Consider the following 27,129-nt stretch of genomic DNA (forward strand, 5'->3'; position numbering starts at 1 on the left):
GGTGGTGTGGGGGTTCTGTAAATACGGGGGGCTGGATTGAGGACCCTGGGGGGCCATATCCGGCCCGTGGGCTGTAGTTTGAGGACTCCTGGTGTAGAATATTTCATTCTGCTCATACTATTTTTGTATCTGAATTTTTTTTCTTGCTTAGCTTCTTTATGTTGTATTTTTTGATGCACTGAAGACTAGAAAGTACAAAAGTCCTGGCTCCTTTCTTTTTTCTAAATTATTTCTGCCACAATTGTCAGTCTCACTTAATCACTCAATTACAAAATAAATCAGTCTCACTTAAGTGTTTTATTCTTCAGAAGAGGAGTTGAAGCAAATTACTGTTCTTTTCCTTGCCCTTACCTTGAATGGGAAAAATCACATGATAGGGTATTTTCTGGGGAGTGGTGGTGTATTTGTTGTGGGTTTGTGGTGTTTTTTTTAATTTCTCTAAAACTTCTGAAATTCAGAACAGTGACTCTTGCCTTGAACAAACTAAAGCTCAGTTATTATTCTTTCCTTCTGCCTGCTTCTCCTTTGGCAGCCGCACCTTCACAAAGACAGCTATCTATCCCTGTTTAGAAATCCTACACAGTGAAATCATTACATCTTTTGTGCATCTCTTCTGAGACCTCTGCTGAGAACATTTCAGACAATAATCACTAGTTTCCGTAACATCATTTTTGTCAAGGAAGGGTTCTGAGGAGCTGGGCATTTCTTGTAGACACACTTAAATGTTTAAGAGACAGGCAACTCCTGCCACGTGCTCCTTATGCAGAGATTACTGTGGTGGCCAGAGTGTGGAGCCTGCCTTACCAGCTGCTAACTATTAAGTCTTCTCCCAGGAGCAGGTGTCCTGAGAATCATAGAATGGTTTGGGTTGGAAGGGGCCTTAAAGATCAGCAAGTTCCCACCCCCCTGCCGTGGGCAGGGACACCTTCTATTAGACCAGGTAGCTCCAAGCCTCATCCAGAATACTTGCTTCATTAAGGTGGGAGGTGGTCCCTGCTTTGCGTCTCTATTGGTACAGAGCATAGGCTGAAACTCATCATGATGAATTGTAGTTGTCTCTGTCTCAGCTAAGGCCCCAGCCCTCTCCCGTAGTCAAGGGAAGGAAAGGGGCGTCTCGGGTGCGATTCACGTAGCTCGGTTTAGAGTTTGTCTTGGGGTAAGATTACTGGTGTCCTGGAAGTGCCTGTTTTGAAGTACTGCCTGCAGGGGAGCTGAGGGAGACCAGCGTAGATTTAGACATGAATATGGAGATCTCTCTCACTGGATGACGCTCCTTTTGCTTTAAGTTTAAAGGACAACTTGGCTATGTTGCTCAGGTAGAATCTTCTGGGGTGGGAGGTGGGTGTGAGAACGCAGTGAAAACATACCAAATTTTGCAAGGTGTAATCAAAACTAAAATACAAAAACTTAGGGAATCTGAGGCGTTTGAAACCTCCAGTGAATTAATTAGCGTTTCTGAGAGTGTAAGTGACATTTCACTGGAGTATGATAAATCTTAATTTTCACTGTCACTCTAGGACTGTCTCAGCGGTTTTACTTCTGTGCCTGTGTATCTCTTAATCTCTCCGCTATCCTTTCTTCTATATATTATAACATACAGAATGCTGAAAGTGTGTTTCTTCATATGTCCACATGAAAAAGTCTGGTTTCCTTCATCATGAGAGCACAGCAGCAAGATTAGTTTGTTTGGAAAGTGATAGTTAACCTTAAGATATGTATTTAGTAAGTGAGAGAACTAAAGAATGTATGTTCAATCTTATGCTTGACTCTATTCATTTCACTTTTGAAGTCCCATTAAATGAAAATAAAGTAGAACTTTGTCAAAAGATTTCTTTTTGTGTGTATTCAAACTTGTTTGTTAACTTCCATGACCAAAAGATTTCCCTGGTTTTTCATTATGATTCTTATTGAAAAGTCAGTAACATAAAATATGCTCATCTAAGTCTTTTTTTCCCCACTAGCCTTAGACCATAATTAGTTTAAGGATTTAGTTCTGTTTACTTTCAACTATCTGCAAAACCTTTGACAGTAGTAGAATCGCGTCAAAGAAATGCATTGAAGCTTTATTATCCGAGAGTGTCTAATAATGAAAAATCAGTCATGGAGACCATGTGAGACATATTAGTTATTGGTGCCACCTGACAGTGCAAGTCCAGTCGCGCCTTTTGAATGCATCTGTGCCTGTAGGGTTCATTTACATATGGTCAGAAGACCTTTCTGGTGAGTGGTAGTTTAGGAGTAGTCATGATATTCTTCGGAATGATACACTCTTGGTTAAGATAATTTATTTTCTTTGTAAGTCTTAAAATTCACATGGTCACAAGTGTGTATGAACACCTAAGCTCAGCTATGTGAATACGTTTTCTGTGGTGTATTGTGACAAGAAACTCGAGCAGCCAAATCAGAGAGGTGATGCTAAGACACAAAAGACTCTGATTATGAAGTTTCTGCATGTATGTGTGTGTGTTACCAATTTTACAATATATATTTTTAATATATCTATACATATCTTAAAAATATTTAAGGTTAAGAAATTGGTCTTAAAATGACTTGGGAGGTAACAATAAATTTCTGGAATGTCGTTTACTGTGTGATTATTCAAATGTTTAATCAAAGTAAGCAATAGAACTCTGCACACCAGACACAAGTTCTTGCAGTCTGATAGCTGTGTTTGAATTCTTGCAGCCACACCACAGAGCTGTTCAGCAGCAGCCCACACAGATCCTCTGGCTGGCTGTGCTGGTCCTGCTGCTTCAGCGTGCACCCACGACAGCTTTGTCCAGGTGAGCGTAGCCTACTGAAAGGAGGTGAAAGCGAAGGAGACTGTATGAATGAACTGCAGGTTTATACACTTGTGAAATTACGGATATAAATTTGAGAATGGATCTGCTTGATAAAGTGAAAGTGATGTGGTTTACAAATACCTATTTCAAAGAACCACTGAATGTTAAACGGGTAGTTTTGTAGTTCAGGTTAGGTTTCAGGGTAGCAGCATAGTGGATGTCCTCATCAGTGGAGTGTTTTTGCTTGACTTCACCAGAATCACTTTTAGTTAATGAGCCTGCATTTGTATTTGAAGAATGTTCTTGCCTGGACAAAAAGAGACTCTTTAATATTATGAAAATACTGAGAAGCAGCTCCCCTTCTTTGTCCCGGACAGCTTCCTACAGTCCTGAGTTTGATTTGATGAACGAGAAAAACTAAGGTGACTTTTTGGAATGGGCCCCACCTCAGAGATCTCTTATTAAAGATAACTCCAGTACTTCCCGTAGATGCTTTATGTAATTTTAGTGGAAACTGCGCCTTATTTGGAGGGCCTGGCTTATCAGATATCAGAAGATCTGAAGTAAAAATGCAAGAGCTTCCTTTTTTATTACAGCATAACGCATATACTTTTTTCCCCTCACAGAGGACAAGCGAAGCAAGTTATGCTTATGTGTGTTGAAAAAGGGTTGACCTACCCAAGCTTGATCATCCAGTTTCCTGTCTTGCAAATATCAACCTTTCTCTTTTATTCGTGACTTCTTTTAAAAAATAAGCTTATCCAAGATGGGCAGGTTATGGCCAGGATAACACGTTAGTGTAAGGCTATAAATAGCCAACAGCCAGTCATGCCGTCGATATTGTAGTATTTGTTTTTCGCACAGTGCATCTTTGTCCTCTCACTTTGATTGTGAGCTGCTTTTTTCATCCAGGACATGAGGATCCGTCTGAGCGATGGGCAGTCACAATTAAATAGCTTATCTCGGAAGGCCGAGATCCATGGGATAGTAAATCATTCCAAAGGAGTTGTCAAAGGTGGTGTTGTGGCTAGATTGAAGGATAATATACAGTGTCCAAAGGGTCTAGTAAAAATCAGTTGTTTGGAGAAGCAAGTCCGTGGGCAGTGTGTGGAGTCAGAAGAGCTTTAGGCCACTTGCTAGTGGTTGCTTTGTTTCCTGGAACCCCCCAGCAAAAAGCTGCCGAGCATCTGGGCAGACTGCGGGAAGGCGATCCTCTGCGTGAGAAGGCCAAAGGCGAGCAGTGCCCTGTATCAGTTCCACCAGGTCAGTAACCAGCTGTCTCTGAGCAGGGTAACACAACTATCGTACCGCGTGGATCAACGGGGCTTCTTGAGATTTCTGAGTCTTAGCATAGCGTAGGTCATTTCTCCTGGAACATGGTGACAGGCTGTGCAGGTGGTACAGAAGACAGCAGTTTGCCTGCGGTTCTTGCTGAGCTGTGGGGAATAATCAGGTTGCCTTTTGTGTGTTCTGGGGCATATACTTCCCCAGACTTCTGCTGGGGGATGTGGCAAGCTGCAGTATTGAGCATCCTGCCCTGCTGGTGTATTGATCATCCATCAGTAACCACTTGCACAAATCCTCAAAAGCGATAAAATTCATCAGCCCTGGCTGACTAAGCATTTTTATTGTTCTTCACAAAAAATAGAACTATTGCGTGGTATATTTCCTATCGTTCCACTCAATACCTTCTACCAGTTACAGGAATTCAGTGCGATGCTGTTGAAGCGTGGTTTGCGGGGCGTTTGAGGCTGTTTGGTCACGCTGTGTGCTGCTAGGTAGGAGTGGCAAAGCCTATACGAAACTGCTGGACCAGTCCCGAAGACAGCGAACCGTATCGGCACGCTAGTAGTCAGCAAGCTGGTTACCAGCCCCGTTTCTGTTGGATCCAGACGGTGCTTTGTGGTCTCAGAAGGAAAAGCGGGCACTCTTGGACAAGGAAGCCTAAACCTTGTGCTGTTCCTTACTGGGTCTTGCAGAGAGCATCACTCTTAAGTTTAGGAGAGATTTAAGACAGGTGGAGTTTCTGGGTCTTGGAGGCCAGCTGCTGGGCTTGTACAGTACACACCTGAGCTGCTGAAAGTGTTAGGTGACCCTGACTGGAACATGGGCAGACCAGGCCCGTAACTAACTGGTTGGTTGGCTGCAGTTTGCTCTCCAGAAAAAGCTACAGAGAATTACTGCGTGGAATGGCAAGGGGACATAGGTGGTTATACCCAGACATGGTGGCTGATGATGGTGTATCTCACCAGGTTTCTGAAATCGGGGTTTCGGAGGTTTGTATTACACTCTCATCACGGTTGGTTACAAAACAGGGAGCTCAGGTACAACTTCTTACCCATTTTTCATTTGGGTTCTCTTAAGTGGGGTTTGGATTAGTGTGATGAATCAGTATCCTTGGGTAGGAATGAGTCTTTTGAGAGACCTCCTGCTATCTTCTGCAACAGCAGTGCTGGCAGCTCACAACCATTAGCTCAATACTTCCCCGCTGCTTTATCATAGATGTGAACTGAGGCTACATATTGGATTTCAGCGATTTTTTAAAATTTTTTTTTCCTGCCCCCACCTCGTTTTGTTTTTTTTTTAATGGCAGCCCTGCTGTTTGATTATTGCTATTACCATGGTTATTAAGCTGTCGGTATTTCCTTGTGGAACTGAAGCAAGAGGTAACAGGAAATGGAAGAAATAAACATGCAAGAAAAAAGAACTTTCTGACCTTAAAAGCAGTCCTAAGTAGTTTGCTTTTATTTGTAATAAGGAATGATAATCAGCCATGTTATTTCAAAAAGAAATCAAGTCTGAACTAATTCCGATTGCCCAAGCACTCAAGCCAGATTTGTGTAGTCCTAGTGGTCCCTGAAAAGGTGTGGTTGTGCTTTAATTCCTGCACACGCTACACTAATCTTATAAGTGAAATGCCCATCTTCTCTTTCACCACTTCTGCTAAGTCAGACCATTTTTCCTCTTGAGCTTGAATGACCAGCAAGCTATTAGTCTTTCAGGCCCTGACTTCTCAATCTTTTATCGGTTTTCCTTGTTTCGTTGCTGCCTCCCCCCATCCTTCTCCAGGTGAACTAAAAAGATTTAAATTGTACCTTTGCGTGGCCCCTTTCTCCTGTTGGAAATACACACGAGATCCTGTAGTGCATCCAAGAGGACAATATGTGCTGTAACAGCTTCAAGCTGAGGTCCCCTAAGAAGAGGCAGAAAAAGATTCAGTATGGGTGGGTTGGTTCATTGGTTTTTGGCAGGGATGATCTTATTCCTGGACGGTTCGGTAACCCAGATCTTACTTAGAATCCTGACTACTTATGACACTAAACAAGCAATGCAACAGAAATGAAACACCTTATTAACATTTAAAAAAAATAGAACTGAAAAAAAATCAAATGAGAGGAATAATGTTTGAACCTATCTCATAAAAACATAAAGGTGGCTTAGCCTTTAATGAAAAGATTTTGCTTAACTTAACCTAAATTTCTCAAATTCCAGGTTTTATTTCCCCCTCCATTTCCCCCCACCCTCCACAGTTTGTGGCTATCTGCAAACTGGCACATCTACACGAATCCACACTAGGACTTGCCTTCACACACCCAGGAGACAGGATCTCATCTCTTTGTGGTATCTCCATCAGGGAGAGACCAAGTCCTTCACTGGCATTTGATCTGATACGGCTTTCCTAGTAGGTGATCCTGTAGCTTCCTGTTCTCTAATTTACTCGTCTCTGGAAGTAGCTTTTCATTAACCATGAGCTCAGCTAAAAGGTCTAAGGATAGTCAGGCACTAAGGACTACTCCTTCATACTGGATCTCTTCCAAAAGAAGGCTGTATTTTAAATAGACCTGAGTTTCTGTTCAACATCATTGTATGACTTGTATTTGTCAGAAGAAATGACCCTTCTAGTGTCCTTCGACTGAGTCACCTCCAGAAGAAGTAGCAGTACAGACACTGGCTGTTAAAATGTCATCTATCATTTCACTTGGGTAGGACTTGCTGCTTTGGAAAAACTCTTTCATTGTCTTCATTCTGTTTTAAAGGTTACTCGATATATATGAATGCTACTAAAAAAATCATCACTGGATTGCTGATTGTGTCCTGTCGTCCTGTGATGTCATTACAGTGAAAAATTTTAGTAGTGTTCAGACCTGATCTGTGATGGCAAAGGCAGAGTCTCTGTAGGTTCTACAAGAAGTGTTTCTGACCTGAAATTCTGTCGGGTTTTTATGCAGATCGATGCAGACTTTGAGTTGTGCCTCTGTGGGACACTGTCATGACAGGAGAGTCCAGATGTGAGGCTGTGACAGGCAGGGCAGTTTTGCAGTATTTGCTTTCACCGGTATTTGAACTCCCACTCATCCTGGGACTGGGGCATCCCTGGGGGGCACCCCTTGTGTAGATGTGCCTATGGACAATCACTTGAGGAGGAAAATGGTATTATTGGTTAAGAAGCGGTGAGTTCCTCAAGTTGTGTTGTCCATATGCACATTTACAGCATATGGACCTTTTTCTTTTGCTTAAAAATGTTGTGGTTTATACTGATTTTTTTTTTTATACAACAACAGGAATGCTTGAGTTTTAGAAGGAACTGAAAGCAGATGGATTTTCTCTCTCATTTTCTATTACGTATGGGCACGTGAAGAGGGTGGTTCTAGTGTACCCCCACAGGTCCTACTAAGACCAGAAGTCTCTGATTTGAGTGCTTGGGTATATTTAACACCTGCGGTGCAAAGGGTGTGCAGACAATGCATCTGCAGGCATACACCAGCTCCTAGTAAGTAACCTTCTCTCCAGGATAGACCATGAATAGAAGAAAGGAAACGTGCCGAGAGTAAGGTGGTTAATGAAAACCAAGACAAAGCAGTAGCTTTTTTCTTTTTTCTTCTGGTTAAACTTGCTATTTTAACTGAGAATAACGGACAATCTTTCAAGCTTTTGGATAAATGGATAAACAGAATCAATACACATCCTGTCACGGTAATTTTTTGATACAAAAGTTCACTGCATTTTGCTTTTTCCAGAATCCTCCAATGCAGTCATCTTACGAAGCTGAACTGATGCCGTCTGACTGGCTATGTAATATATCTGAAGAAAACAGGAAGGCAGAAGTCAGTCTTGAAGCCACGTTTCAGGTTGCCGCTGAGGTGCGTTCATCATGCAAAGCTGAAAAGGTGGGAGTGGCACCTGCAGAGAGCCAGTATTCGATCCTGGAGTTTAATGGAAATCAGGCACTGCCTGTTAATAGTTACGCACCTTCTTCAACTGAGGAAAGCCAGCTGGAATGTCTCACTCCTGTAACTTCAGACACATCATTTCTGGTGGAAGCAGATGGAGCGCTGGATTTGTCTCCATTACAGCCTTCTGACATTCTTTGTGCTGCCAATACCACTCTGTCTATAGAAACTGCTGCTGCTGCTAAAATACTACAAGAACTTCTGACCACCCAGGAAGCAGATGAAAAACGGAGCAAAGAACCAGATCACCGCCCAGCTGAGTTCTCCCTCGTGTTTTTTGAGGAAGAATTGTTCAGTCCAGAGCAGGTAAGGGGTAAGGGGAGGTAAACCAACATCTTTCTTGAGCTAACTATATTTGATAGTAATGCTAGGGTCTGGACCGATAGCTTTTCAATATTCTTGCCTGCTTAAGAACTGAAGGCTTCTTTAATTAAGCTTTTAATGGACAGTGAAGGGTTTGCTTGGTAAAGCAAGATATAAAAAAGAAGACGGAATGAAAAAGTATCCCATGTTTCCCATGTTAATGAGCATGACATGTGTCAGCCTGTTGGCCGAGTTAGGGTGCTCATTTGCATGGGAAACATGCGTAGTGCAGGTGTATTCGGGGTGATGAAGTGGATGCTTTTTTAGGTTGTAACATACCATCTTTAATCTCCAACAAAGAAGAGTATTTTGAGAATTGCCGCTGGAGGCAGATTTTTGCTTAAATTTAGATAAACGGTTAGATTGTTTCTGATAAATAGTTGTTAAGTTCTGTTTTCTGTGGAAAGTATAGTTTATTGACATTTGACTGGTATAAAGCATCTTCATTGGTTTATACTTTGTGGTGTACAACAAGTTGTAATTGTACTTCGGTCTACCTGTACCTGGTCTTCCCGGTATGTAAAATTGTAAGTCTCATGAGGGGTGAGGGGCATTCTAGATGTTACTCTGTTAAGGCAGCAAATGCGTGCTCTGCTTTTTTTTTTGTTTTGTTTTGAAAACAAGGTAAGCTCAGGAGATTGACTGCATCTGTTTCTGCTGCATGAGACCTACCTTGCATGTAGGCACTCAATCTCATTTTTGTGTGTGCATTGAAGCTACTGTTTTATTGTTCTGTCGGTAGCTTGACGCCTTCACTGAAGTTTCTAGATTGGGAATCATCAGCTGGCGCAAACCTCCCATTGTTGCTTTTAGCATTATAAAGATTAGTCCTCTTCCTCTTGGGTATCTTTCTAGAAAGGGATGTGTATTCTGATCAAGCCTCTGCATAGCTCAAGCCTAGACTAGACTGTTCTGCCCAGTACCGTGTAGGGAAGAGCACATCCCTGTGCTAGTGCATAGAGTTGGCAGTACTCCCTAATTGGTGCCCACTCATTATATTAAGTGTTGACCGCACTTTAAATGTTGTCAGTTTTGAGAATTTTTGAACTGCATTTTTAGAATGATAGGTTGTCCCTTGTTGAAGGCCTTTGGAGTCCGTGACCCGAACTTCCTTGTCAAGAACCGGGGGAATTAAGCACACGAACCACGTAGTTGTTTGGGAGGGAGGTTTTGTATATTTGTGAGAATCCTGATGTTGGTCCTGGACTGTAACTGGTTAAATAACTGGCCTCATTTTTTGAGCAATTGAAAAGCAATTCAGGGAATGTTCAGCGTTTTGTTTGACAGATTCCCTCTTTCTGTTAGAACTACTCTTCAACTAGTCTCCTCCTCCCAAACTCGGGAGAGGGAAGGTTAACTTAACACCCTGCTTGTCCAGAGCCTGGGGTCATGGCAGGTGCAGAACTCTCCAGAGGAGGCTTCTGTGCCTGTACTCCTCACATCAGGCTCCAGCACAGTTTTCTTCCTCATCCCCGAATCTGGAAGCACTCAGGCTTTCAGTGCCTGTTGGTACCATGTGTTTTAGGGCAAGCTTATGACAGAATAGTGGACGTGCACAGAAGACCGCTCTATTCCTCTCTATACAAGCAGAGGGGGAGCAAATTCCTCCACCGTTCATACAAGAGCATCAGAACAGCTCTGCTGGGTCAGATCAAAGGTTTGTCTTGCCCAGCGTCAAGTCTCAAAACAACAGCTGTAACCTGATGTGTAGGGAAGAGCAAGAACAAGGAGCGCAAACAGAGCAGGGCATTCCTGCTTACACATTCCAGCTACTTTCAGCCCAAAGACTTGCGATGATACCGTGTACTTCATCTCGGGTTTCTGCTCTGTGGACTGAAGTCAGCCCTTGAAACTGTCGGTTTTAGCATACGGGACCTTTTGACCAAGCTGGTACTGTTTTGTTTTCTGTTTCGTTCACAGTATTTCCCAGCATTTAATTACTTTTGTGACCAGCACTGAGCCTTGAACTGTCTTCCTCATAGAAGTAACAGTTTAGTAGAAACCTGCTTTATTCTGCTTTCCCGATTTCCTAAAAGACAGCAAATTAAAGAGCAGCTCTTTACACGAAAAGAGTTAGTACATTCAACAGTTCAGATGCAGCGTTGTCCTCTTAGCCTCAGTCAATTTCTGTCCTAGACTTCTAGAGGCTTTGGCCTTCAATGGGCATCTCTTATTCCACTCCTACTCCTAAGAAATGTTTTATTTTCTTGTTAAAGTGGAAATAGAACATTTCTGTAATGCTTGATCAAGAGGAATTTGCCTCCGATTTCGTTCAGTCTCCTTGGCAGCATACCTATGTGAAGGCTGAAACGCTTGCTTTCTTTGGGGAAGGTTAATCCAGCAAACCCCATTCCTGCGAGTTGCTAATTTTAGTGCCTCAGCTTCCCATCATGGTTCCAGCTGGGTATAGGTATAGCCCAGTCAGTGTCTCGTAAGTCGTGTAAGTAGTGAGATGCAGCAGTTTTGGCGTTTTTCAGTAACTGAAGTGAAAAGGCAAAACTTTCACGTCTGTCAGCTTTGGTAGCTTTGCTTGATTCTCTGCCAAACAATGCTTCGGACTCTGAAGTTGCAGAAGTATTAGACCTGAGTGGAGGGTCTGTCCACAGGTGCGGTGAATCCATGGTCAGAAACATGCTCGCTTAAAAGACCAAACAATAAAAAAAAGGGATAGCTTGGGAACCAGACTTGTGTGGGCTAGGCTGATGCTGTTAGGATGAAAATGGTATTATTACCTATTACATTAGATTACTGAAGAGTTGGTGTGTAAGATTCTATAAACACAGTGATAAAAAGAAATCTGAAAGGGGTGCTGTGCAGTATGACTGCTCTTCAGTTTCCACACACGCAGCTGTGAGGGTTAAAATTGGACACAGCATTGGAAGTACAGGTTCACCAGTGAGGGGGAATGACATTTCCTCAGTTTGCTGGCCACGCTCGTCCCGGTGTAGCCCAAGGTGTCGTTAGCCTTACTGGGCACTGCAGCACCCCCAGGTCCTTTGCAGAACTGCTAGTTAGAGTGTCTAGACTACTTTCACCACATAGGCTAGTAACAGTGTCTTAATAATGGTGATCCCAATATGCATGTTATTTGTTTTTTCTTTATCAGACACTGCAATTTGGTTTCTACATCCCCTGCCTGGTATTGCTTTTCATTATTCTCTTCTTTTTAAATAATGAAGTTTGCAGAATTGTTTCTAGAGCAGTTGTCCGGTGGAATATCCAGTTTAGAATGCTTACCTGAGAAATCTTCCCTTCTCTCACTACTTGATGAAGGCTGCTCACTAATTTTTCTAGAACTTGCTATTATGTAAATGTCGCCAGGAATAGAGAAGTCATCATCACTCATGAGACTTGGATTCTAGCTGGTGAAGGTAGTGACCTACAGCCTGCCTTCCTTCTTTGTTTTTGTGCCTGGGAAGGGGTTGTGGTTCAGACATCAGACAAAAGGCACTGCTAGCCACGTGTCTTTCACGTGGCCTTGTTAACAGTACTAAAGCAATACATCCAGACAGCACATTTCAAAGAGGAAAAAAAGAGTCAAATGGGTATCCAGCAAGTGCAGGAGGTGTGTGGGAGGGAACTAGTTCTCCCTGGAGTACTCCATTACTGTATTTGCACAGGCCTTTTTGAATGTTATTATACAACTTTGTCAAGCAATGTATGTGTGTTTCTATTGATACGTATACACATAGCCTGTTATATACTCAACATTGAGTAATGACAGACTCAAGGTGGTGAGCGTGATTTTTGGAAAGACTATCTTATTACCAAGTGTGACCTCTTGTCTTCTGTAAACTCACACATAATGGTTTTCAAAAGCTTTTTTTCCCCTTAATAGAAGGAAGCATTGCAGGCTCTGAGCAGTCATTCATCTTTAGGTTATTGATGGATGAGATATTTGCAGAAGAGATGACTATTCTAGAACAGGTGATACTGTGAAATTTTTTCTGTCTAAAGGTAGATTCCAGGTGCTTAACTTTGGGCCTGTACTGCCTCAGTGAAAATGAAACAGAACTTGGTTGTTCGGGCCTTTTTTTTTTTTTTTTTAAGCTACAGGTTTTTGCCACATGATCATGGAAATGTACCGGTTTGCCAAATGGTTGCCTGCAAAATACATGTAGAGCAGCAGCAGAGGGCTCTAAAAAGCAAGCAACACGTTATAACTTAATGTCTTAACGACTGGATGGGGTGGGGTGAGATTCCCAACCAGAAATGTGTGGTTCACATGTGGTTCTGCATCACACAGCTCTGTCAAGTTGTTTGAGCTAGATCTGTCATTATTATTACACGTGCTGGTAAGAATGAGTGCACCTGTATTTCTTGTAGCTAGTTTAATAACTGAGGGAAAAGTTCAGACTGTGGGGGCATGTACCCTAACTTTGTGTATTCTAGTTTTCTGATCTCATGTTTTGCTTAATATGATGTTTTGTAAGAGGTTGTTTCAATTTAGCAACCTTAATTCTGAGTTAAAAACACTTACTATGTCAACTGTCTAGGCAGTGTTCACCACCTGCTAGATGCCCTTTTGGAGTGGAGAAGAATAGCTTTTATTTTGTTTTATTGGTTTTATATTAGTTTTATTATAAGATAACATTGAGTGATCTTTGGTTTTATTTCTTTTGTTGTTGTGTTGTGTTTTTTTAAGGAGAATACTAGTGTTAAAAGTGAATCCAGGACATCGGAGACAGAAGAGAGACAATTCACTTCAGGAGCTGAGCCTATGAACGAATCTGTAGAACAGACAGATTCATCTGTAAAATCTTTCTCCCGGAAAAGACGCAGTTCAGACACAGGCAACTCTCTCGGTAAGAAAGATTCTACGTTTTCTCAGAGATTATGGTGACAGCTGCTCTGAAACTAACTATTACAGAAAGGGGAGAGTAGAAGAATTTACTTGTTGTCTGCCGTGTAAGTACCTCATTGTTCCTTCAGTTAAAATACTAAACTTGTACAACCTCTTAGTGTACTTACCAACACACTTCAATAGAGACACTTATGATGTGGGCAAGGGTATAAATTATGTAAGTAAATAAAACTTGTTCTGGGAGTTGTGCCAGAAACCTGGATGTCACAATGTTGAGATTAAGTCCATAGATGTGTTTGCTGGAGGGCGACAGTGCTGTGAAGGAAACACTGAGTAATGAGGTAACTATGGAAGTTCCAGGGGCAAAAACCACCGAACTGATGAAGCTAGTGTAGAAGTCTGAACTCTTTGTCCCAGATCACTGAATACATTGTACCAGTCTGATAGTGTCCTGAAGCACGTGAGAAAAACAAGCCGCAGAGTATCTGAGGCTAAAAACTTCACAAATCTAGTAACTGAAGGGAAAACCTAAATGTCCACAGATTAGAGAGACATAAGAGGCCACAAAAAGTACTTGGGATCCATTCTAGAGGGGAATTTGGTTCAGCCTGCAAGTCTCTAAGAGGCTGTTTCCCTCACAGCTGTTCATCAAAGAGCCGATGGTAGAGTTTGAAGAGCTGTTGCTCACTTCAAAGGGTAGTTTCTAGATTCCAGATCATGATGCTAGTTAATAGTTCAGCTCATAATGCCCATCAGTTTCAAACATTTAAGTAAGGAATAAAGTCTTTCTGTCAGGAAGCTGAGAAAAAAGGTGGGATGCCACCTTGAAAAAAGACAATTTTTGTTTAAAACATATAATCGAGAGTTCTTGTTCAATTACTTCCTGGTATCACAGATAACTAGCAAACTTCTCAGCTTTCATATCTGAAGCAAAACATTTGCTTAACGTGCCAGTTGTAAAGTTATGTACAGGAACATGTTGGAAAGCATTCCCATGGGATTGTTCCACAGGGACGAAACACTGTTATGCTAACGCTAATTAGCAACAACTGGCATAGTCTGCTCTCTGGGAAATGTGACGGTCATCCAGGCCTGCATCTCCACGGTTGTACCTTTGAGGCTTGGTGTGCGTGTTAAGGGTAGAGATAGACAGCACAGCGGAGCCAAACATGATCAGGCTCAAGCTAGCCCAAAGTCAGTTGGGTGCGTGATAGAAGCCTCCAAGCTGGCGTAGCCTGTCGGCTGCATGTCAGCTGTAAGCCTGAAGCAGGCAGGCTCAAGTGCAAGCTGACTTCTGCTGCTCTGACTACACCTTTGTCTGTCAGCACCTCCTGTCCTCTGTGAGACTTTGGAAACAACTTCTTTTTTAATCTCTCTGTGCTAAAATGCATCACGATGATTTCCAGGTGTTTCTTGGCAACTTGCCCTCTGAGTGTGATGGAGTCCTCTCTGTTTTCCTGTTTTCCTTTGGGCACTCCTTTGCAAGTTTTCTGAGCCTGCAGTTTGATACATACACCCTGCTGTAAAAAAGGCTCTTCTTCCATCTATTTCAGTAGGCTGGTTTTTTCTGTTAACGTCACTTTTCTTTAACATCACTTTTCTTTGTTACGCGGTGACACCAAGTTCTAGATACCACACAGCGAGAGCCAATATAATGTGGTACATTTCAGTGACTGGGAGCAGCTCTGAGCCCAACCCAAGGTGTTAATCTGTAAAAACGCACCAAGAATCAAACCCCCGCCTTTGTGGAGAAGGCATTGCTTCCCTCCAAAGAGCTGGACTGGACTTCTTTGCATTTCACAGCTGTTCTGTAGCAAGAAAAGGCGAGCGTCCTTTCACTAAAACACCGTCCCCAGGGTTTCCCTCCATAGCTGCCAGCCCATCTCTGCAGCACCATAAATCACTGAGATGGGTTATCTGCTTCCTTCAAATGGAAAACCAATGTATTTAACCAGCCTTCTCAGATAAATTCTAGTTTACCAGTTTTAAGAACATTCTGCCCCGCAGAATCTAGATGAAAGGTGTCTCTAGTTCATTGTCCTGTCTCCAACAGTGTCTTCGGCATTTCTGTACCGTTAAGCAGAAAAGGCCTCAGTAACCTTCAGTTGATTTTTAGAGTCCCTTTTTGAAGCTGTGCAAACATTTAGCATCCACTGTGTTTTTTGTAAGTTAATGTCATTAATGCAGATTAACTACACAGCGGGTGAAGAACCCTCCTCTTCAACTACTTCTGAGTCCTCCCGGGAGCCAGAGTCTGCTACAAAGGGTGCAGAGCTTAACTCGGCGCTAAAATACATCATTGCAAATGATTACGGGCTGTGTCATCTGTTCCCTTCCCACTCTTTTTTCTTGAGAGGTGATGGGTATGGTGCTCTAGCTCCTGCCGTGTTTATCACACAGAGGTGCAAGGAATAGTTCACCTTTCAGGGACTGCTTTTTTTCAGCCCCAAGCTCACTCTTAGGACATAGATTTGAAGGTGCTGATGATGCATCTGCTTTTCCCACTACTTTCTAGCTGAGCTCGTCTGTTAAAATGGGAGTTTTGAAATAAATCTGTCCGCTTTTGTTGGCAGCATACGCACTTGCAACAGGAGTCCTTTTGGACTTCACAAAGGATTGAGAGGAACTCTGTAAATACTTTGAGTCTCCTTCCCCATCTCCTCTGCGTTGTGCTCCACAGGTACACTCAGCTAGTGAGCACAGCTGTACTGGACCTAATATCTGTGGCTTGTGCTTCCTCTTCTAAAAGAGCACGGGAGAAGGACCAGATTCTGATGGGAGGAATTTTTGTTTGCAGCCCGTCTTTCTGGAAATAGGCATCTCAGAATGGAGCAGGGGGAATTTGTTACTTCTGGATTGAAGCATTTAAGCTGATGCTGAGACATTAAGGAAAAAAACTTTCTTTCTCGATGGCTGACCATATCTTTTCTGTGAGTCGTCTAGTCCTGCAAATAATCTGATGACTGTCTCTGACTTTTTTTCTTTTTTATGCTGCAAGGTGCCCTAGACATTTACCACCCACTCCCATGCCGCTGCAGTTGTGTCACTGTGTGTTCTCTCTCATTCCCTCCAAGGTAAATAGATATCTAGGTGCAATTGCTAAGGGCAAATCTTCACTCAGGCAAGGTCTCCCATGCTGTCGTCTGTTCCCTTGAACTGTTTCCTGCACCTTCCAGCCAAAAATATTGTTAATGTTCATTTAGTTTTCCTATCCGGTCACAGTGAGATCTCTTCCTACAAAGGTGTTAAGAGTTAATGTGGGGACAGGCCTGGCCCTGAACTCTCGAACATCGGTGTGAAGCCCAAAGCGAAGTTGCTCTCAGGAGTCCGAGCGGCAGCTGCTTGCTCCAGCTCGGTTGCCATTACCTTGACGTCATTATATATTCATTGAAGGCATTTCAAATTGCCTGTCCTGGCAGTCTGCTCTTTGGGATGAGTGGGTGTCATACCCTGTGTCTTAACTTGCCATAATTTAGAGGTGCATTGTTACAAGCCCCCTCATTTCTCCATCCCTATGCGTTTTCAAGATGTGTTCCCAACAGTCTGCTTTGGCAGGAGGCAGGTGTCAGAAAGTGCAAAAGTGGTGCCTATTGGGCAGGAACTCCGTAGTACAGAGAACGAACAGAGGCTGGAAGATGTGAATGTGTTTGTTTAGAGGTTAAATTTCTTGTGGGTGATGTTTGCAGTGGTAGCGCTGTTGTGATTTATCGGGGTACTTGTTTGCTTTCTTGACCTGCAAGATCTGGCCATACGTGGGAAGTATCTCTGTTTTGCTGTGGATCGAGGTAACTGTCAAAAAAGGAGCCTCTTGTCTGTCCTCTCTGTGAGGCCACGAGTTTTTTCTGGGATCCTGGCGCTGGCTGTGGGGTGCTTTGAGGCAATTGTGCCTTTTCTGGGTAAACAAAGGGATATGGCACAAGCAGGTCAGGCCTTTCTGTAGATACTGCCAGGGGCTTATAGTAATTAATGTTTGGCTTTTGGTATCCATGGTGGCAAAGGCATTTCTAAATAATACATACTGAAGAATGGGAGCACTTTTCTTATAATCTGCTTTGGGTTTTTATATTTAAATTTTTGAAAAATTGGAAGAATTCCTGTTTCTTTAAACAGTAGGCCTCAGGTGATCAGGTTATAGTCTGACATTGAAAGCATATTTTATAGTACCTGATAGAAATGAAATTGCTCTGTATGCTGCCAAGGGAAACATATCCGAGCACTGATAGGTGCTCAGTGTTCCCTTTTCTTCCTAGATCTCCGTCTGCCGGTGGATGTACCTCGGAAGCGGGGGTGCTTTCTGGAGGACGAAATAAGAGAGTGAGAAGTGGGTGACAAATGTGCAGCAGCTGCCAGCTGGATTCCCCTGTCAGACTCCAGCAGCAGTGGAGCTTTGCCCACAACGGCCACTTTGGATCATTTCAGCTGTGTTTAAAAAAAAAAAAACCAACCAAAACCAAAACCAAAAAAACCCCAAAAAACCTCCAACAAAACACCAAAGACCACACACAAAAAAGCCCAAAACAAAATAACAAAAAACCAACAACAAAACCAGCCCCACACCACTCTATTTTTTGCTTTCTTTTTAACTTGGTAGGGTATTGTTTAGTAGGCCTCTTTCATTACATTTTCTACCCGTCAAATTATAAAGCACCGAGTGGTCAGAGTAATTAATATGAAGTAATTCCTTAGCTGTTTGTATTCTTTAGATTTGGAAAGTCTGAACTTTACAGGAACCCTTAAACACTTTCTCGAGACATCCTTACTGGGAAGCAAATGGGTTTTAGTGCTCTGTTAGGAATCTGTTTCACTTATTTATCTATTTAACGTTGTTGGGAGCTACAGTATGCTCGGCATAGGTGGTGGTTGGTGCTCTCGCTGTCTTTGCTTGCAGTCGTACCGTGGCCCTTTACTGGGGATCGTGTATGAAACAAAAGCATTGGAAAGTCGCAAGGTTCTGGGTCTGAATGGGTCTGAGATTTCAGGAGAGCAGCTAAAGGAAAGATGAGCTAATTTTCTAAGTGATTAACCGGGAAGCCTTCTTCCTTCCTGAACCAGCTCTCTGTTTCACCGGCAAGTGTATGTATGTCACAGCTGCTGATCTTTTACGTTCCTGGGGAATTCTTCTGGTTTAATAATTTCCTTTTGATGCTAATGGTATCTGTAATGATAACTTATTTATTATTCTAGTACTCTGTTCTAATTATGTCTTGAAAATATTTTTTAAACTTTTAGAGGAAGATTGTATTTATCTTGATAGCAGATCTTAAGTTTTTAATAGCTATACATTTGTGTTCATGTTAAAATACTGTTTGAAGGATAAAGGGGACACATCCTCTACTTGTGGTGTTCAGGAGATCCATGTGGAAGAGCACCTGAACCATCCATGTAATGGCTTCATGTGTGTTCATACGAGCCAGCCCTGAGCGAAACGCACGAGAAGGGAGCAGAGAAGCTGTCAGGACCGCCTCAGCTTGTGTAGCTCCCAGCTGTGGCCGGGATGTGCTACGGGAGCACCGGGCAGTAAGATGAACTGAGGCGAAACCTTTCCTTACAGCTTCTGTAATGAGATCTTTCTTAACCAGTAGTAACTTCTGTAACAAGATGCTACTTTTTTAAAAATAACTTTAGTAATAAGATGTTTTGTAATAAGGTATTTTAAATAAGTAGCACCTTCTGTAATAAAGATGTTTTTACTGACAGTCTTGTTACCGGGAGCAGGGCGGGATGTGGTTTCCCGTGTGTGCCCTGTTGTGCCCCTGCCCAGGCAGGGTCGGCCTCAGGTGATCAGGTTCTAGTCTGCCATTGGAAGCGTATTTTGTAGTGCTCGACAGAAATGCGGTTGCTCTGTATGCTGCCGAGGGAAACATACCCGAGCCCTGCTGTGTACTCAGTGTTCCCTTTTCTTCCTAGATCTCCGTCTGCTGGTGGACGCACCTTGGAAGCGGGGGTGCTTTCTGGCGGTGACAGACGTGCAGCAGCTGCCAGCTGGCTTCCCTTGTCAGACGTGTAGCGGTGCTGCAATAAATGGAGCTTTGGCACGGCAACGGGTGTCGCATCGGTGTTCTCTCCGTGTTCTTGATGACCAAGGGTGAGCGTGTCACAGCTGGAAGAAACAGCTGCTTCCTGTTCCAGCGGTTCTTGCTGACACGTGTATCACCCAGCGGCTGCTGCCCGGCGGAGCAATTCCCAAGCTGGCGGCCGCTCTTCCTCTGCGCCATGTCCCAGTTCCTGTGGGGCAGCCGCGGCAGCGAGGGGGGGGGAGTGCGTGGGGCTCACGCTGCTGCGGACACTCTGCTCTGCTCCACTCGGCTGCGCTGCCTGCGGCGGTGGGTGCTGCCCTTGATGCTGCTGGGGGCTCTGGGCTCCGCTCGCACCTGCCTGCCTGCTGCCTGCGCGCCGCGGGGCTGCCTGCTGGCTTCTAACACTTTGTTATTAGAAATACCGACTGGGGGGGGGGGGGGGGGGAGGGTTTAAAAACAACGACCAGACATCACCAGACCCACGCAGTTTTCTTAAGCTGCAGGAAATAACTTTGGCCCAGGATTTACAGCCCAGTTTCCACCCGCCCTGGCCCTGGGCTTCCCGGGCTGCAAGCACACGTTGCTGGGCCAAGTTGAGCTTCTCATCCACCAACATCCCACAGTCCTTCTCCTCAGGGCTGCTCTCCATCCGTTCTCTGCCCAGCCTGCGCTTGTGCTTGGTATTGCCCCAGCCCACACGCAGAACCTGGCACTTGGTGCTTCTTTCCTACTTTCCGTTAGATCTAAAGATGTGGGTGACTTCCCTTCTACGGAACATGCAGCAAGAGCACTATGTCAAATCAAGGTTCTCTCTCTTTGACTTTCAGATTTTTTTCACAGATTGGTACTTGCGTAATGGCTGCTTAGAAAAGAAATCTTTGCCCAGAGGAGCCTGCTGTGTGGCCCAGCTCTCAACGAGGTGTTCAGGCCTGGACATAACTTTTAATACCAAAGTGCAAACCAGTTCTGTTTTGATGGAGTTCTGAGAGTTCTGCCACCGTTTAGGTAACAGCATGAAACGTTGGCATGTGGCTGAACTTTGTTGATTCAATAGCTGGTAAATATTCCCTGGCCAGCCTTCCAAAAGTAATCTGCCCAGGGGGATGCAGGAGGCTTGGCAGCAAGTAAAGCAGGGCTTTGCAGGGTGGGGGGGTGGTTTCTCATTGAACGCGTCCTCAGGGAGACTGACATGTTTGAAGCAAACGGGAGGCTGGTGGAACAGGTGCACACAGCCAGTGTGCATGTTGTAAATAGATGTTGTGATTGCTAGCCTTAGGCTCTGTGTTAGCAATTACTATATCCAAATATAAAAAAATTGAAAAATATCAGAGCTGCACAACAAAGGACAGCCCTGGGAAGCAGAAAAGCCAGGAAACAAAACCAGTGCATTTACAGGTACCTTAACTCCGCATCTTCACGTTATATGGTTTGCTGTTAGGTGCTGGCGAAACGGAGTGTATTACTTCTGGAAGAACTAAATTCTGCAGCAGAGTAATAATGAGTGCTGCTTATCGTATGGAGCCTTTCCCTCTTTGTAGACAAGTCAGCTAAGAAGTTAATTGTATTTGTGATTGCTTTTGCTAAAAATGGTCTGGCACTGGAGGCTGTCCCAGTGTGCCTCCCCAGCCGAGGGCAGAGCCGTGTCTTTTTGCTACTCTAACGTTGTTCCTTACGTGATAATACCGCTGTAAGGGTACCCAGTAATTCACAAGTGGAGCTGCAACCCTTTGCAGCCTGGGATCAGATGAGAAGATGCCAACAAGTGATGTTGCAAGGTGGGACAAGTGCTTGCCCCTGTGTCTCTATCACTTTCATGCACTCTTCAGCCTTTGCCCTCAAGATCAAAGTCTTTTGGCCAGGAGGCTCCGTGAGGCCATGGCTGCTTCTGGAGTGCCTTGTGCTGCATGGAAGGGGAAGAAACGAGAAGCCCTACGCTCAGTTCCTCCTCCTCCTTGCTCATAGTTCAGGAGAGAGCGCAGAACCCAGCTGGAGTGTGTGCATCCCTGTAGGGACTCTGTAACCGTAAGACTGGTAGACTTCAGAGCTTTTGGAGAGCAACTCTGAATTCATTGGGTCACAGATCTATACAACTTGACACCAAGGGTACCACGTGATCAGTTTTCTATACAAAGTATAATTTAGCTGTTAGGCAAAGCAGAAGTTCAGGTCTCCATCTCTGGGTCCTCAGTGGAGATGTACAGCAGAGATGCAGGAGCCTCCAGGCACAATAGTGAATTGTGTAAAACAGCGCCAAGGATGCAATTAACCATTTAGCTGACTGCAGAGGCAGACGGGCACTGTATGCCAGCCGCTCCTCGTTACTACTCTCTGTCTGCACAGCCACCTTGAGAAGACCTTGGGACTATGTTAGCGAGAGAGCTCCTCACAGACACTCAGCATCACCTTGCCTTGCTCATGCTGCAGTGGCTGTCGGGGCAGCAGTGGGAAACCAGTGGGCGTTGCTCCAGCACCATGGCTGAGCGCTCAGTCTCGGGCTCTTCAGATCACGCCAGAGTGAGCCAGGAGTTTAGTTGAGGCTTGAGAAGCGAAAGCACTTGTAGACGTGCCTCTCAGCTGGGAACCTTTAGGTGACGGCTGTGTAAACCCTCTCTCGGCTTTTTCTTGTTCTTGTTTCAAGCTAAGCTGTTTGGCTTTGCATTGTGGATGAGCACTTTTACGGCCAGAAAATAACAGAGAGGTTACTTGATGCTTCTGGATGATTGCTGTGGGCTAAATGGCATGTGCTGATGGTATCAGATGCACTTTAGCCTTGTGCTCCAAACGAATCTGGGAGTAAAAACTCAACTGATAAACTACAAATGCACCGCATACTCTGGCTTTGGGTTCTTGAGTCATTAAAAGTAAACTGAGGCTCTCTAAAGAATAATTTTGTCCACATATGTTAAAACACGATGGCACCTTCTGCCATTCCACTTTCAAGAAAGGAGCTTTTTCCTTTCCCCCCCTCCTCCCCCTCCTCCCCCTCCTCCTCTGCGGTGCGCGGTGGGCGAGAGGCGCGGGCATCTCCTCTGCCGGGCAGGCTCAGCCGGCAGCCTCTGCACTGCGAGGCCCAGCCAGCTCGGGCGAGTCGCCAGAGCCCCGGCGCGGCAAAGTCCCTTCAGTCCCTTCTGGCCACCCTGTCCGGACTGCGCGGCCGGGCTGAGGAGGGGGGGGCTCCCCCGTCTCTCCCTCCCTCCCTCCCTCCAGCTCCCGGGCAGGACAAGCAAGCCAGCACCAGTGGGAAGCGCGCGAACACCATCATGTCAAAGAAAAAGAAAAATGGACTCCGAGTGCGGGGTGTTCCAAGAAAAGTGGACTTCTGATTATTTTTTCACGGAGTACAAAGAAAGAGCTGTTTGTCTGATATGCCAGAATTCAGTGTCTGCGTTCAAGGAATACAATTTGCATCAACACTACGAAACTCAACATAAAGGTAAATATGATTCTTTGGTCGGAGAAGTGAGAAAAGTTAAAATATTAAGACTGAAACATGGGTTGACAACTCAGCAAAATACTTTTGTGAAGCAAAAGCAGCTCAATATATCATCACTTTGAGCAAGCGATCAAGTTGCCAAGCTCATAGCATGCGCTGGCAGAGCATTCATAGAGGGAGAATTTGTTACGTGTTTCGGTAAAGCACTTAGAAGAAGAATTAAATTATTTAAACTAACCCTGGTACTGAATTGGAAATTATAATTAAAAAACATACCTGCATTGTGGCAAAATACGTAGATACACTATTCATGGTGGGTGGGTGGGTTTTTTTGTTTAGAATGATCTACGCAAGTGAGTAAAGTGCTTCATATGTGAAACTGTATTAGGAGTCATCTGAAAATACTGAGGAAAGATAAAACATTGTGGAGGCAATATTGAGGCAAACCCCATCACTCGGATGCCTGGAAAAGGCAAGAGCACGCCTGCAGTCCAGGCGGTGAGGCTGTAAAGAGGCTGTGTAAGGACACCGGTGATGACTAATACCTTGTCCTCCCTAGATGCAGACTTGTGTGGTTTGCAGCAAAACAAAATAGCACGTCAGCACAGGATACGGATGCATTTCCACAAGTCATGCCAAAACGAGCTGGTTTGCCTTTACAATTCATTTATCAAAGCCGCGGGGGTCCCGGTCCGAGCCCCGTGGTTCCCGGCCCGGTCCGAGCCGCAAGGGTCACTATCCCGGGGTTCCCGGTCCCAGTCTAGGTCTCGACCCCTAGTCCAGTGAGTCCCGGTCCGAGCCCGGGGGTCCTTGTCCCGCTCCCGAGCCGCCGGGGTCCCTGTCCTGGGGGTCGTGGTGCTGGTCCGAGCCGCGGGGGTCCCAGTCCTGGTTTCGAGCCGCGGGAGTTCTGGTCCCGGGAGTCCCGGTCCCGGTCCCTGGTCCGAGCCGCAGGGGTCTCGGTTCCGAGGATCCCGGTCCCGGTCCCAAGCTGAGGGGTCTCCCGGTCCCCGGGGTCCGGTTCGGTCCCGAGCCGCGGGGTCACGCGTCCCAGTCAGTGGTCCAGGTCCCAGTCCTGAGCTGCGAGAATCCCGGTCCCGGTCCGAGCCGCGGGGGTCCCAGTCCCGGTCCCGAGCCGCGGGGTTCCCCGTCCCGAGCCACGGGGGTCCCGGCCCTGTCCCGAGCCGCAGGGTGTCCCGGTCCCCGGGGTCTCGTTCGTCGTCCCGAGCCTCGGGGGTTCCAGTCCTCGGGGTCCCGGTCCTGGTCGCGAGCCGCGGAGGTCCCGGTCCCGAGCCGCGGGGGTCCCGGTCACCGGGTCCCGGTCGCGGTCTCGAGCCACGGAGGTCCCGAGTCGCTGGGGTCCCCGTCCCGAGCCGCGGGGTTCCCCGTCCCGAGCCGCGGGGTCCCGGCCCCGTCCCGAGCCGCAGGGTGCCCCGGTCCCCGGGGTCCCGGTCGCGGTCCCGAGCCGCGGGGGTCCCGGTTCGAGCCACGGGGGTCCTGTTCTCGGTCCCGAGCCTCAGGGTGTCCCAGTCCCCGGGGTCCCGTTCGCGGTCCCGAGCCGCGGGGGTCCCAGTCCCGGTCCTGAGTCGCCGGGTGTCCCGGTCCCGTGGTCCCGGTCTCGGTCCCGAGCCGCCGGGGTCCCAGTCCCGGTCCCGAGCCACGTGGGTCCCGGTCCCGAGCCGCGGGGGTCCCGGTCCCGGTTTCGAGCGTCGAGGGTCCCGGTCCCGGGAGTCCCGGTCCCGGGAGTCCCGGTCCCGGTCCCTGGTCCGAGCCACAGGGGTCCCAGTCCCGGGGGTCTGGGTCCCGGTCCCTGGTCCGAGCCGCAGGGGTCTCGGTTCCGAGGGTCCCGCTCCCGGTCCCGAGCTGAGGGGTGTCCCGGTCCCCGGGGTCCGGTTCGGTCCCGAGCCGCCGGCGTCCCGGTCCCTAACCGCGGGGGTCACGGCTCCCAGTGGTCCCGGTCCCAGTCCTGAGCTGCGAGAATGCCGGTCCCGGTCCCGGTTTCGGTCCGAGCCGCGAGGGTCCCAGTCTCGGTCTCGGTCCAAGCCGTGGGGGTCCCAGTCCTGGTTTCGAGCTTCGAGGGTCCCGGTCCTGGGAGTCCCGGTCCCGGTCCCTGGTCCAAGCCGCAGGGGTCCGCTCCCGGGGTCTTGGCCCCAGTCCCGGTTCGAGCCGCGGGGGGATCCCGGTCTCGATCCCCAGCCGCGGGGGTCCCGGTCCCGGGGTCTTGGCCCCAGTCCCAGTCCGAGCCGCGGGGGGATCCCGGTCTCGATCCCCAGCCGCGGGGGTCCCGGTCCCGGGGTCTTGGCCCCAGTCCCAGTCCGAGCCGCGGGGGGATCCCGGTCTCGATCCCCAGCCGTGGGGGTCCCGGTGCCGGGGTCTTGGCGCCAGTCCCCGTCCGAGCCGCGGGGGTCTCGGTTCCGAGGATCCCGGTCCCGGTCCCGATCCGCGGTGGTCCGGGTCCCCGGAGTCCCGGTCGCGGTCCCGAGCCGCGGGGGTCCCGGTCCCCGGGGTCCGGAGGTCCCGGTCCCGAGTCTCGGGGGTCCCGGTCACAGGGGTCCCGGTCGCGGTCCCGAGCCACGGGGGTCCCGGGTCCCGGTGGTCTAGGTCCCAGTCCTGAGCTGCGAGAATCCCGGTCCTGGTCCCGGTCTCGGTCCGAGCCGCGGGGGTCCCAGTCCCGGTTCCGAGCCGCGGGGGTCCCGGTCCCGGGAGTCCCGGTCCCGGTCCCTGGTCCGAGCCGCCGGGGTCTCGGTTCCGAGGATCCCGGTCGCGGTCCCGAGCAGCGAGGGTCCCGGTCCCCGGGGCCCCGGTCGCGGTCCCGAGCCACGTGGGTCCCGGTCCCGAGCTGCGGGGTTCCCAGTCCCGGTCTCGAGCCGCAGGGTGTCCCGTTCCCAGGGGTCTAGGTCCGGGCAGGTGTAGTACCCACTTCTGGTCGCCAGGTGGCAGCAGCGCCCCACCAGCCCTGTGCTGAGCACTGGCCGGGCGAGCCCTGCGCGGGGTCTCAGCCCAGTTTACGCCACCGGACCCCGGGAGTGCTCGCTGCGGCTGCGGGGTTCCCTGCGCTCTGCCCTTTGCCCACTCGCAGCCCGGGCACTCATACTCATTGCCTCCGTATGCAAAAGCATCCACGTGCCTCAAGCATTTCAGTCCTTTGCGTATGATGCGCTCTGTTTCGCTGTGGGAAACGGGTGCATTTGCTCTGTTTGCATTTGGAAGCAGCTGTTAGTAACAGCACCTTTAAATTATTTTTTTACAAAAGAGAAGAGACCTTGCAAGACTGCCCTTTTTGAGTAGGGAAAAACGAGCGGTGTAAATATGTGGCTTAGGAGAAGCTCCCACTAGGTTTCCCCTTGCACCACTAAGCCATCACGAGCTCTTGTGTTCACAGCCGCTCCCCGTGACGGGAAAGTCAGCCGTTACCGGAGCAAAGGGGTGCAGAGTACGCGGCAGGGCTGAAAGGTGGCACAAGGGAGCGGGGTCTTTCCTCCTCCTGCCTCCCTCCCTCCCCCCACCCGCCCCCGCCCCCCGGCAGCGGGTACCCTCCGGCGAGGATTTGCTTTCCGCTGTGCCAGCCGGTCGGGGGGCAGCTCGGTTGCTCTCGGCAGCGCGTCTGTAAGCGAGTGCAGCGCTCTGCAGGCGGAGTCAGCGGCGGGCGGGGGGCTGTGACACCGAGCGGCAGCTGCTCTCGGCCAGCAGCTTCGCCTCGGGACCGAGCCCCCCCAGGCAGCCGCTGTGGGCACAGCCCGCACCCCCCCGCAGAGCCCCGGGGCCGGCAGGCTGAGGGGAGCCCGCGGCGGCACCGAGCCCCGGCCCCGCGCGGAACGGCAGCCCAGCCCCCGCCCGCCGCAGCTCGAACGGGCGGCTGGTGCTTCTTCTCGTGCTGGTGCTTCTCACTTTGCCCCGGTAGCCGTGCGGAGCGCACCACAGGAGCTGTGCTGCCCGCTTTCTGGGGCGAGATGCGGAACCGCTGCCTTTGCACTTGTCCGCAGCCAAAATGCTGCGTAAGCCGGGTTTTGGCTAGCTAACGACTATGAAGTCGTTCTCGAAGCAAGTGGTGGAGTCATAGTGTTACCGAAATCTCGGGATGAAGAACTTATCGACACCAATGTGATGTAGATAAGCAGACACTTCTTTATTGACGGCCGGGTGCGTGAGCGAGTCCTCTCACGATCAACGCACGCCAGGTCTCAAAATCAAATACCATATATAGAACTTATTCATACATATTCATTAGTTATTCATGCATAATCATAATATTTCCAGTAAATCATTAACATACTCTCCTCCTATATCCGATTCTGCGCAGTAGAGCTTAGAAAGGTCTAGAAATGGGTCTGGGGTACGATTTGGGTAGGTGGTATGTGAGTCGGTGGTCGCGATCTCCCCCTGCCGGAATTACCTGCTACTAAAGTGCACGGTTTCTTGGCAGGTAACCACAAGCTGTTCCAGTCGACTCTCCCCAGTTTCCATTAATCTCATATTCTGACATCTCAATACACTTTCTACA

General features: G+C 47.6%; 1 protein-coding gene across 1 annotated transcript in view; it reads left to right on the forward strand.

Moving 5' to 3' along the window:
- The window catches only part of LOC308059219 (heat shock factor protein 5-like), a 40,259-nt gene that overhangs the window by 4,019 nt on the left and 9,111 nt on the right, over positions 1-27,129 (forward strand). Inside the window, exons 4-7 of the mRNA XM_080376209.1 lie at positions 2,686-2,783; positions 7,802-8,320; positions 13,023-13,182; positions 19,089-19,266. Coding sequence (XP_080232335.1) covers positions 2,686-2,783; positions 7,802-8,320; positions 13,023-13,182; positions 19,089-19,266 — 955 coding nt within the window. The remainder of the gene's footprint in view (positions 1-2,685; positions 2,784-7,801; positions 8,321-13,022; positions 13,183-19,088; positions 19,267-27,129) is intronic.

The sequence above is a fragment of the Falco punctatus genome (assembly GCF_963210335.1).
Source record: "Falco punctatus genome assembly, chromosome: 2".
NCBI lineage: Eukaryota > Metazoa > Chordata > Aves > Falconiformes > Falconidae > Falco > Falco punctatus.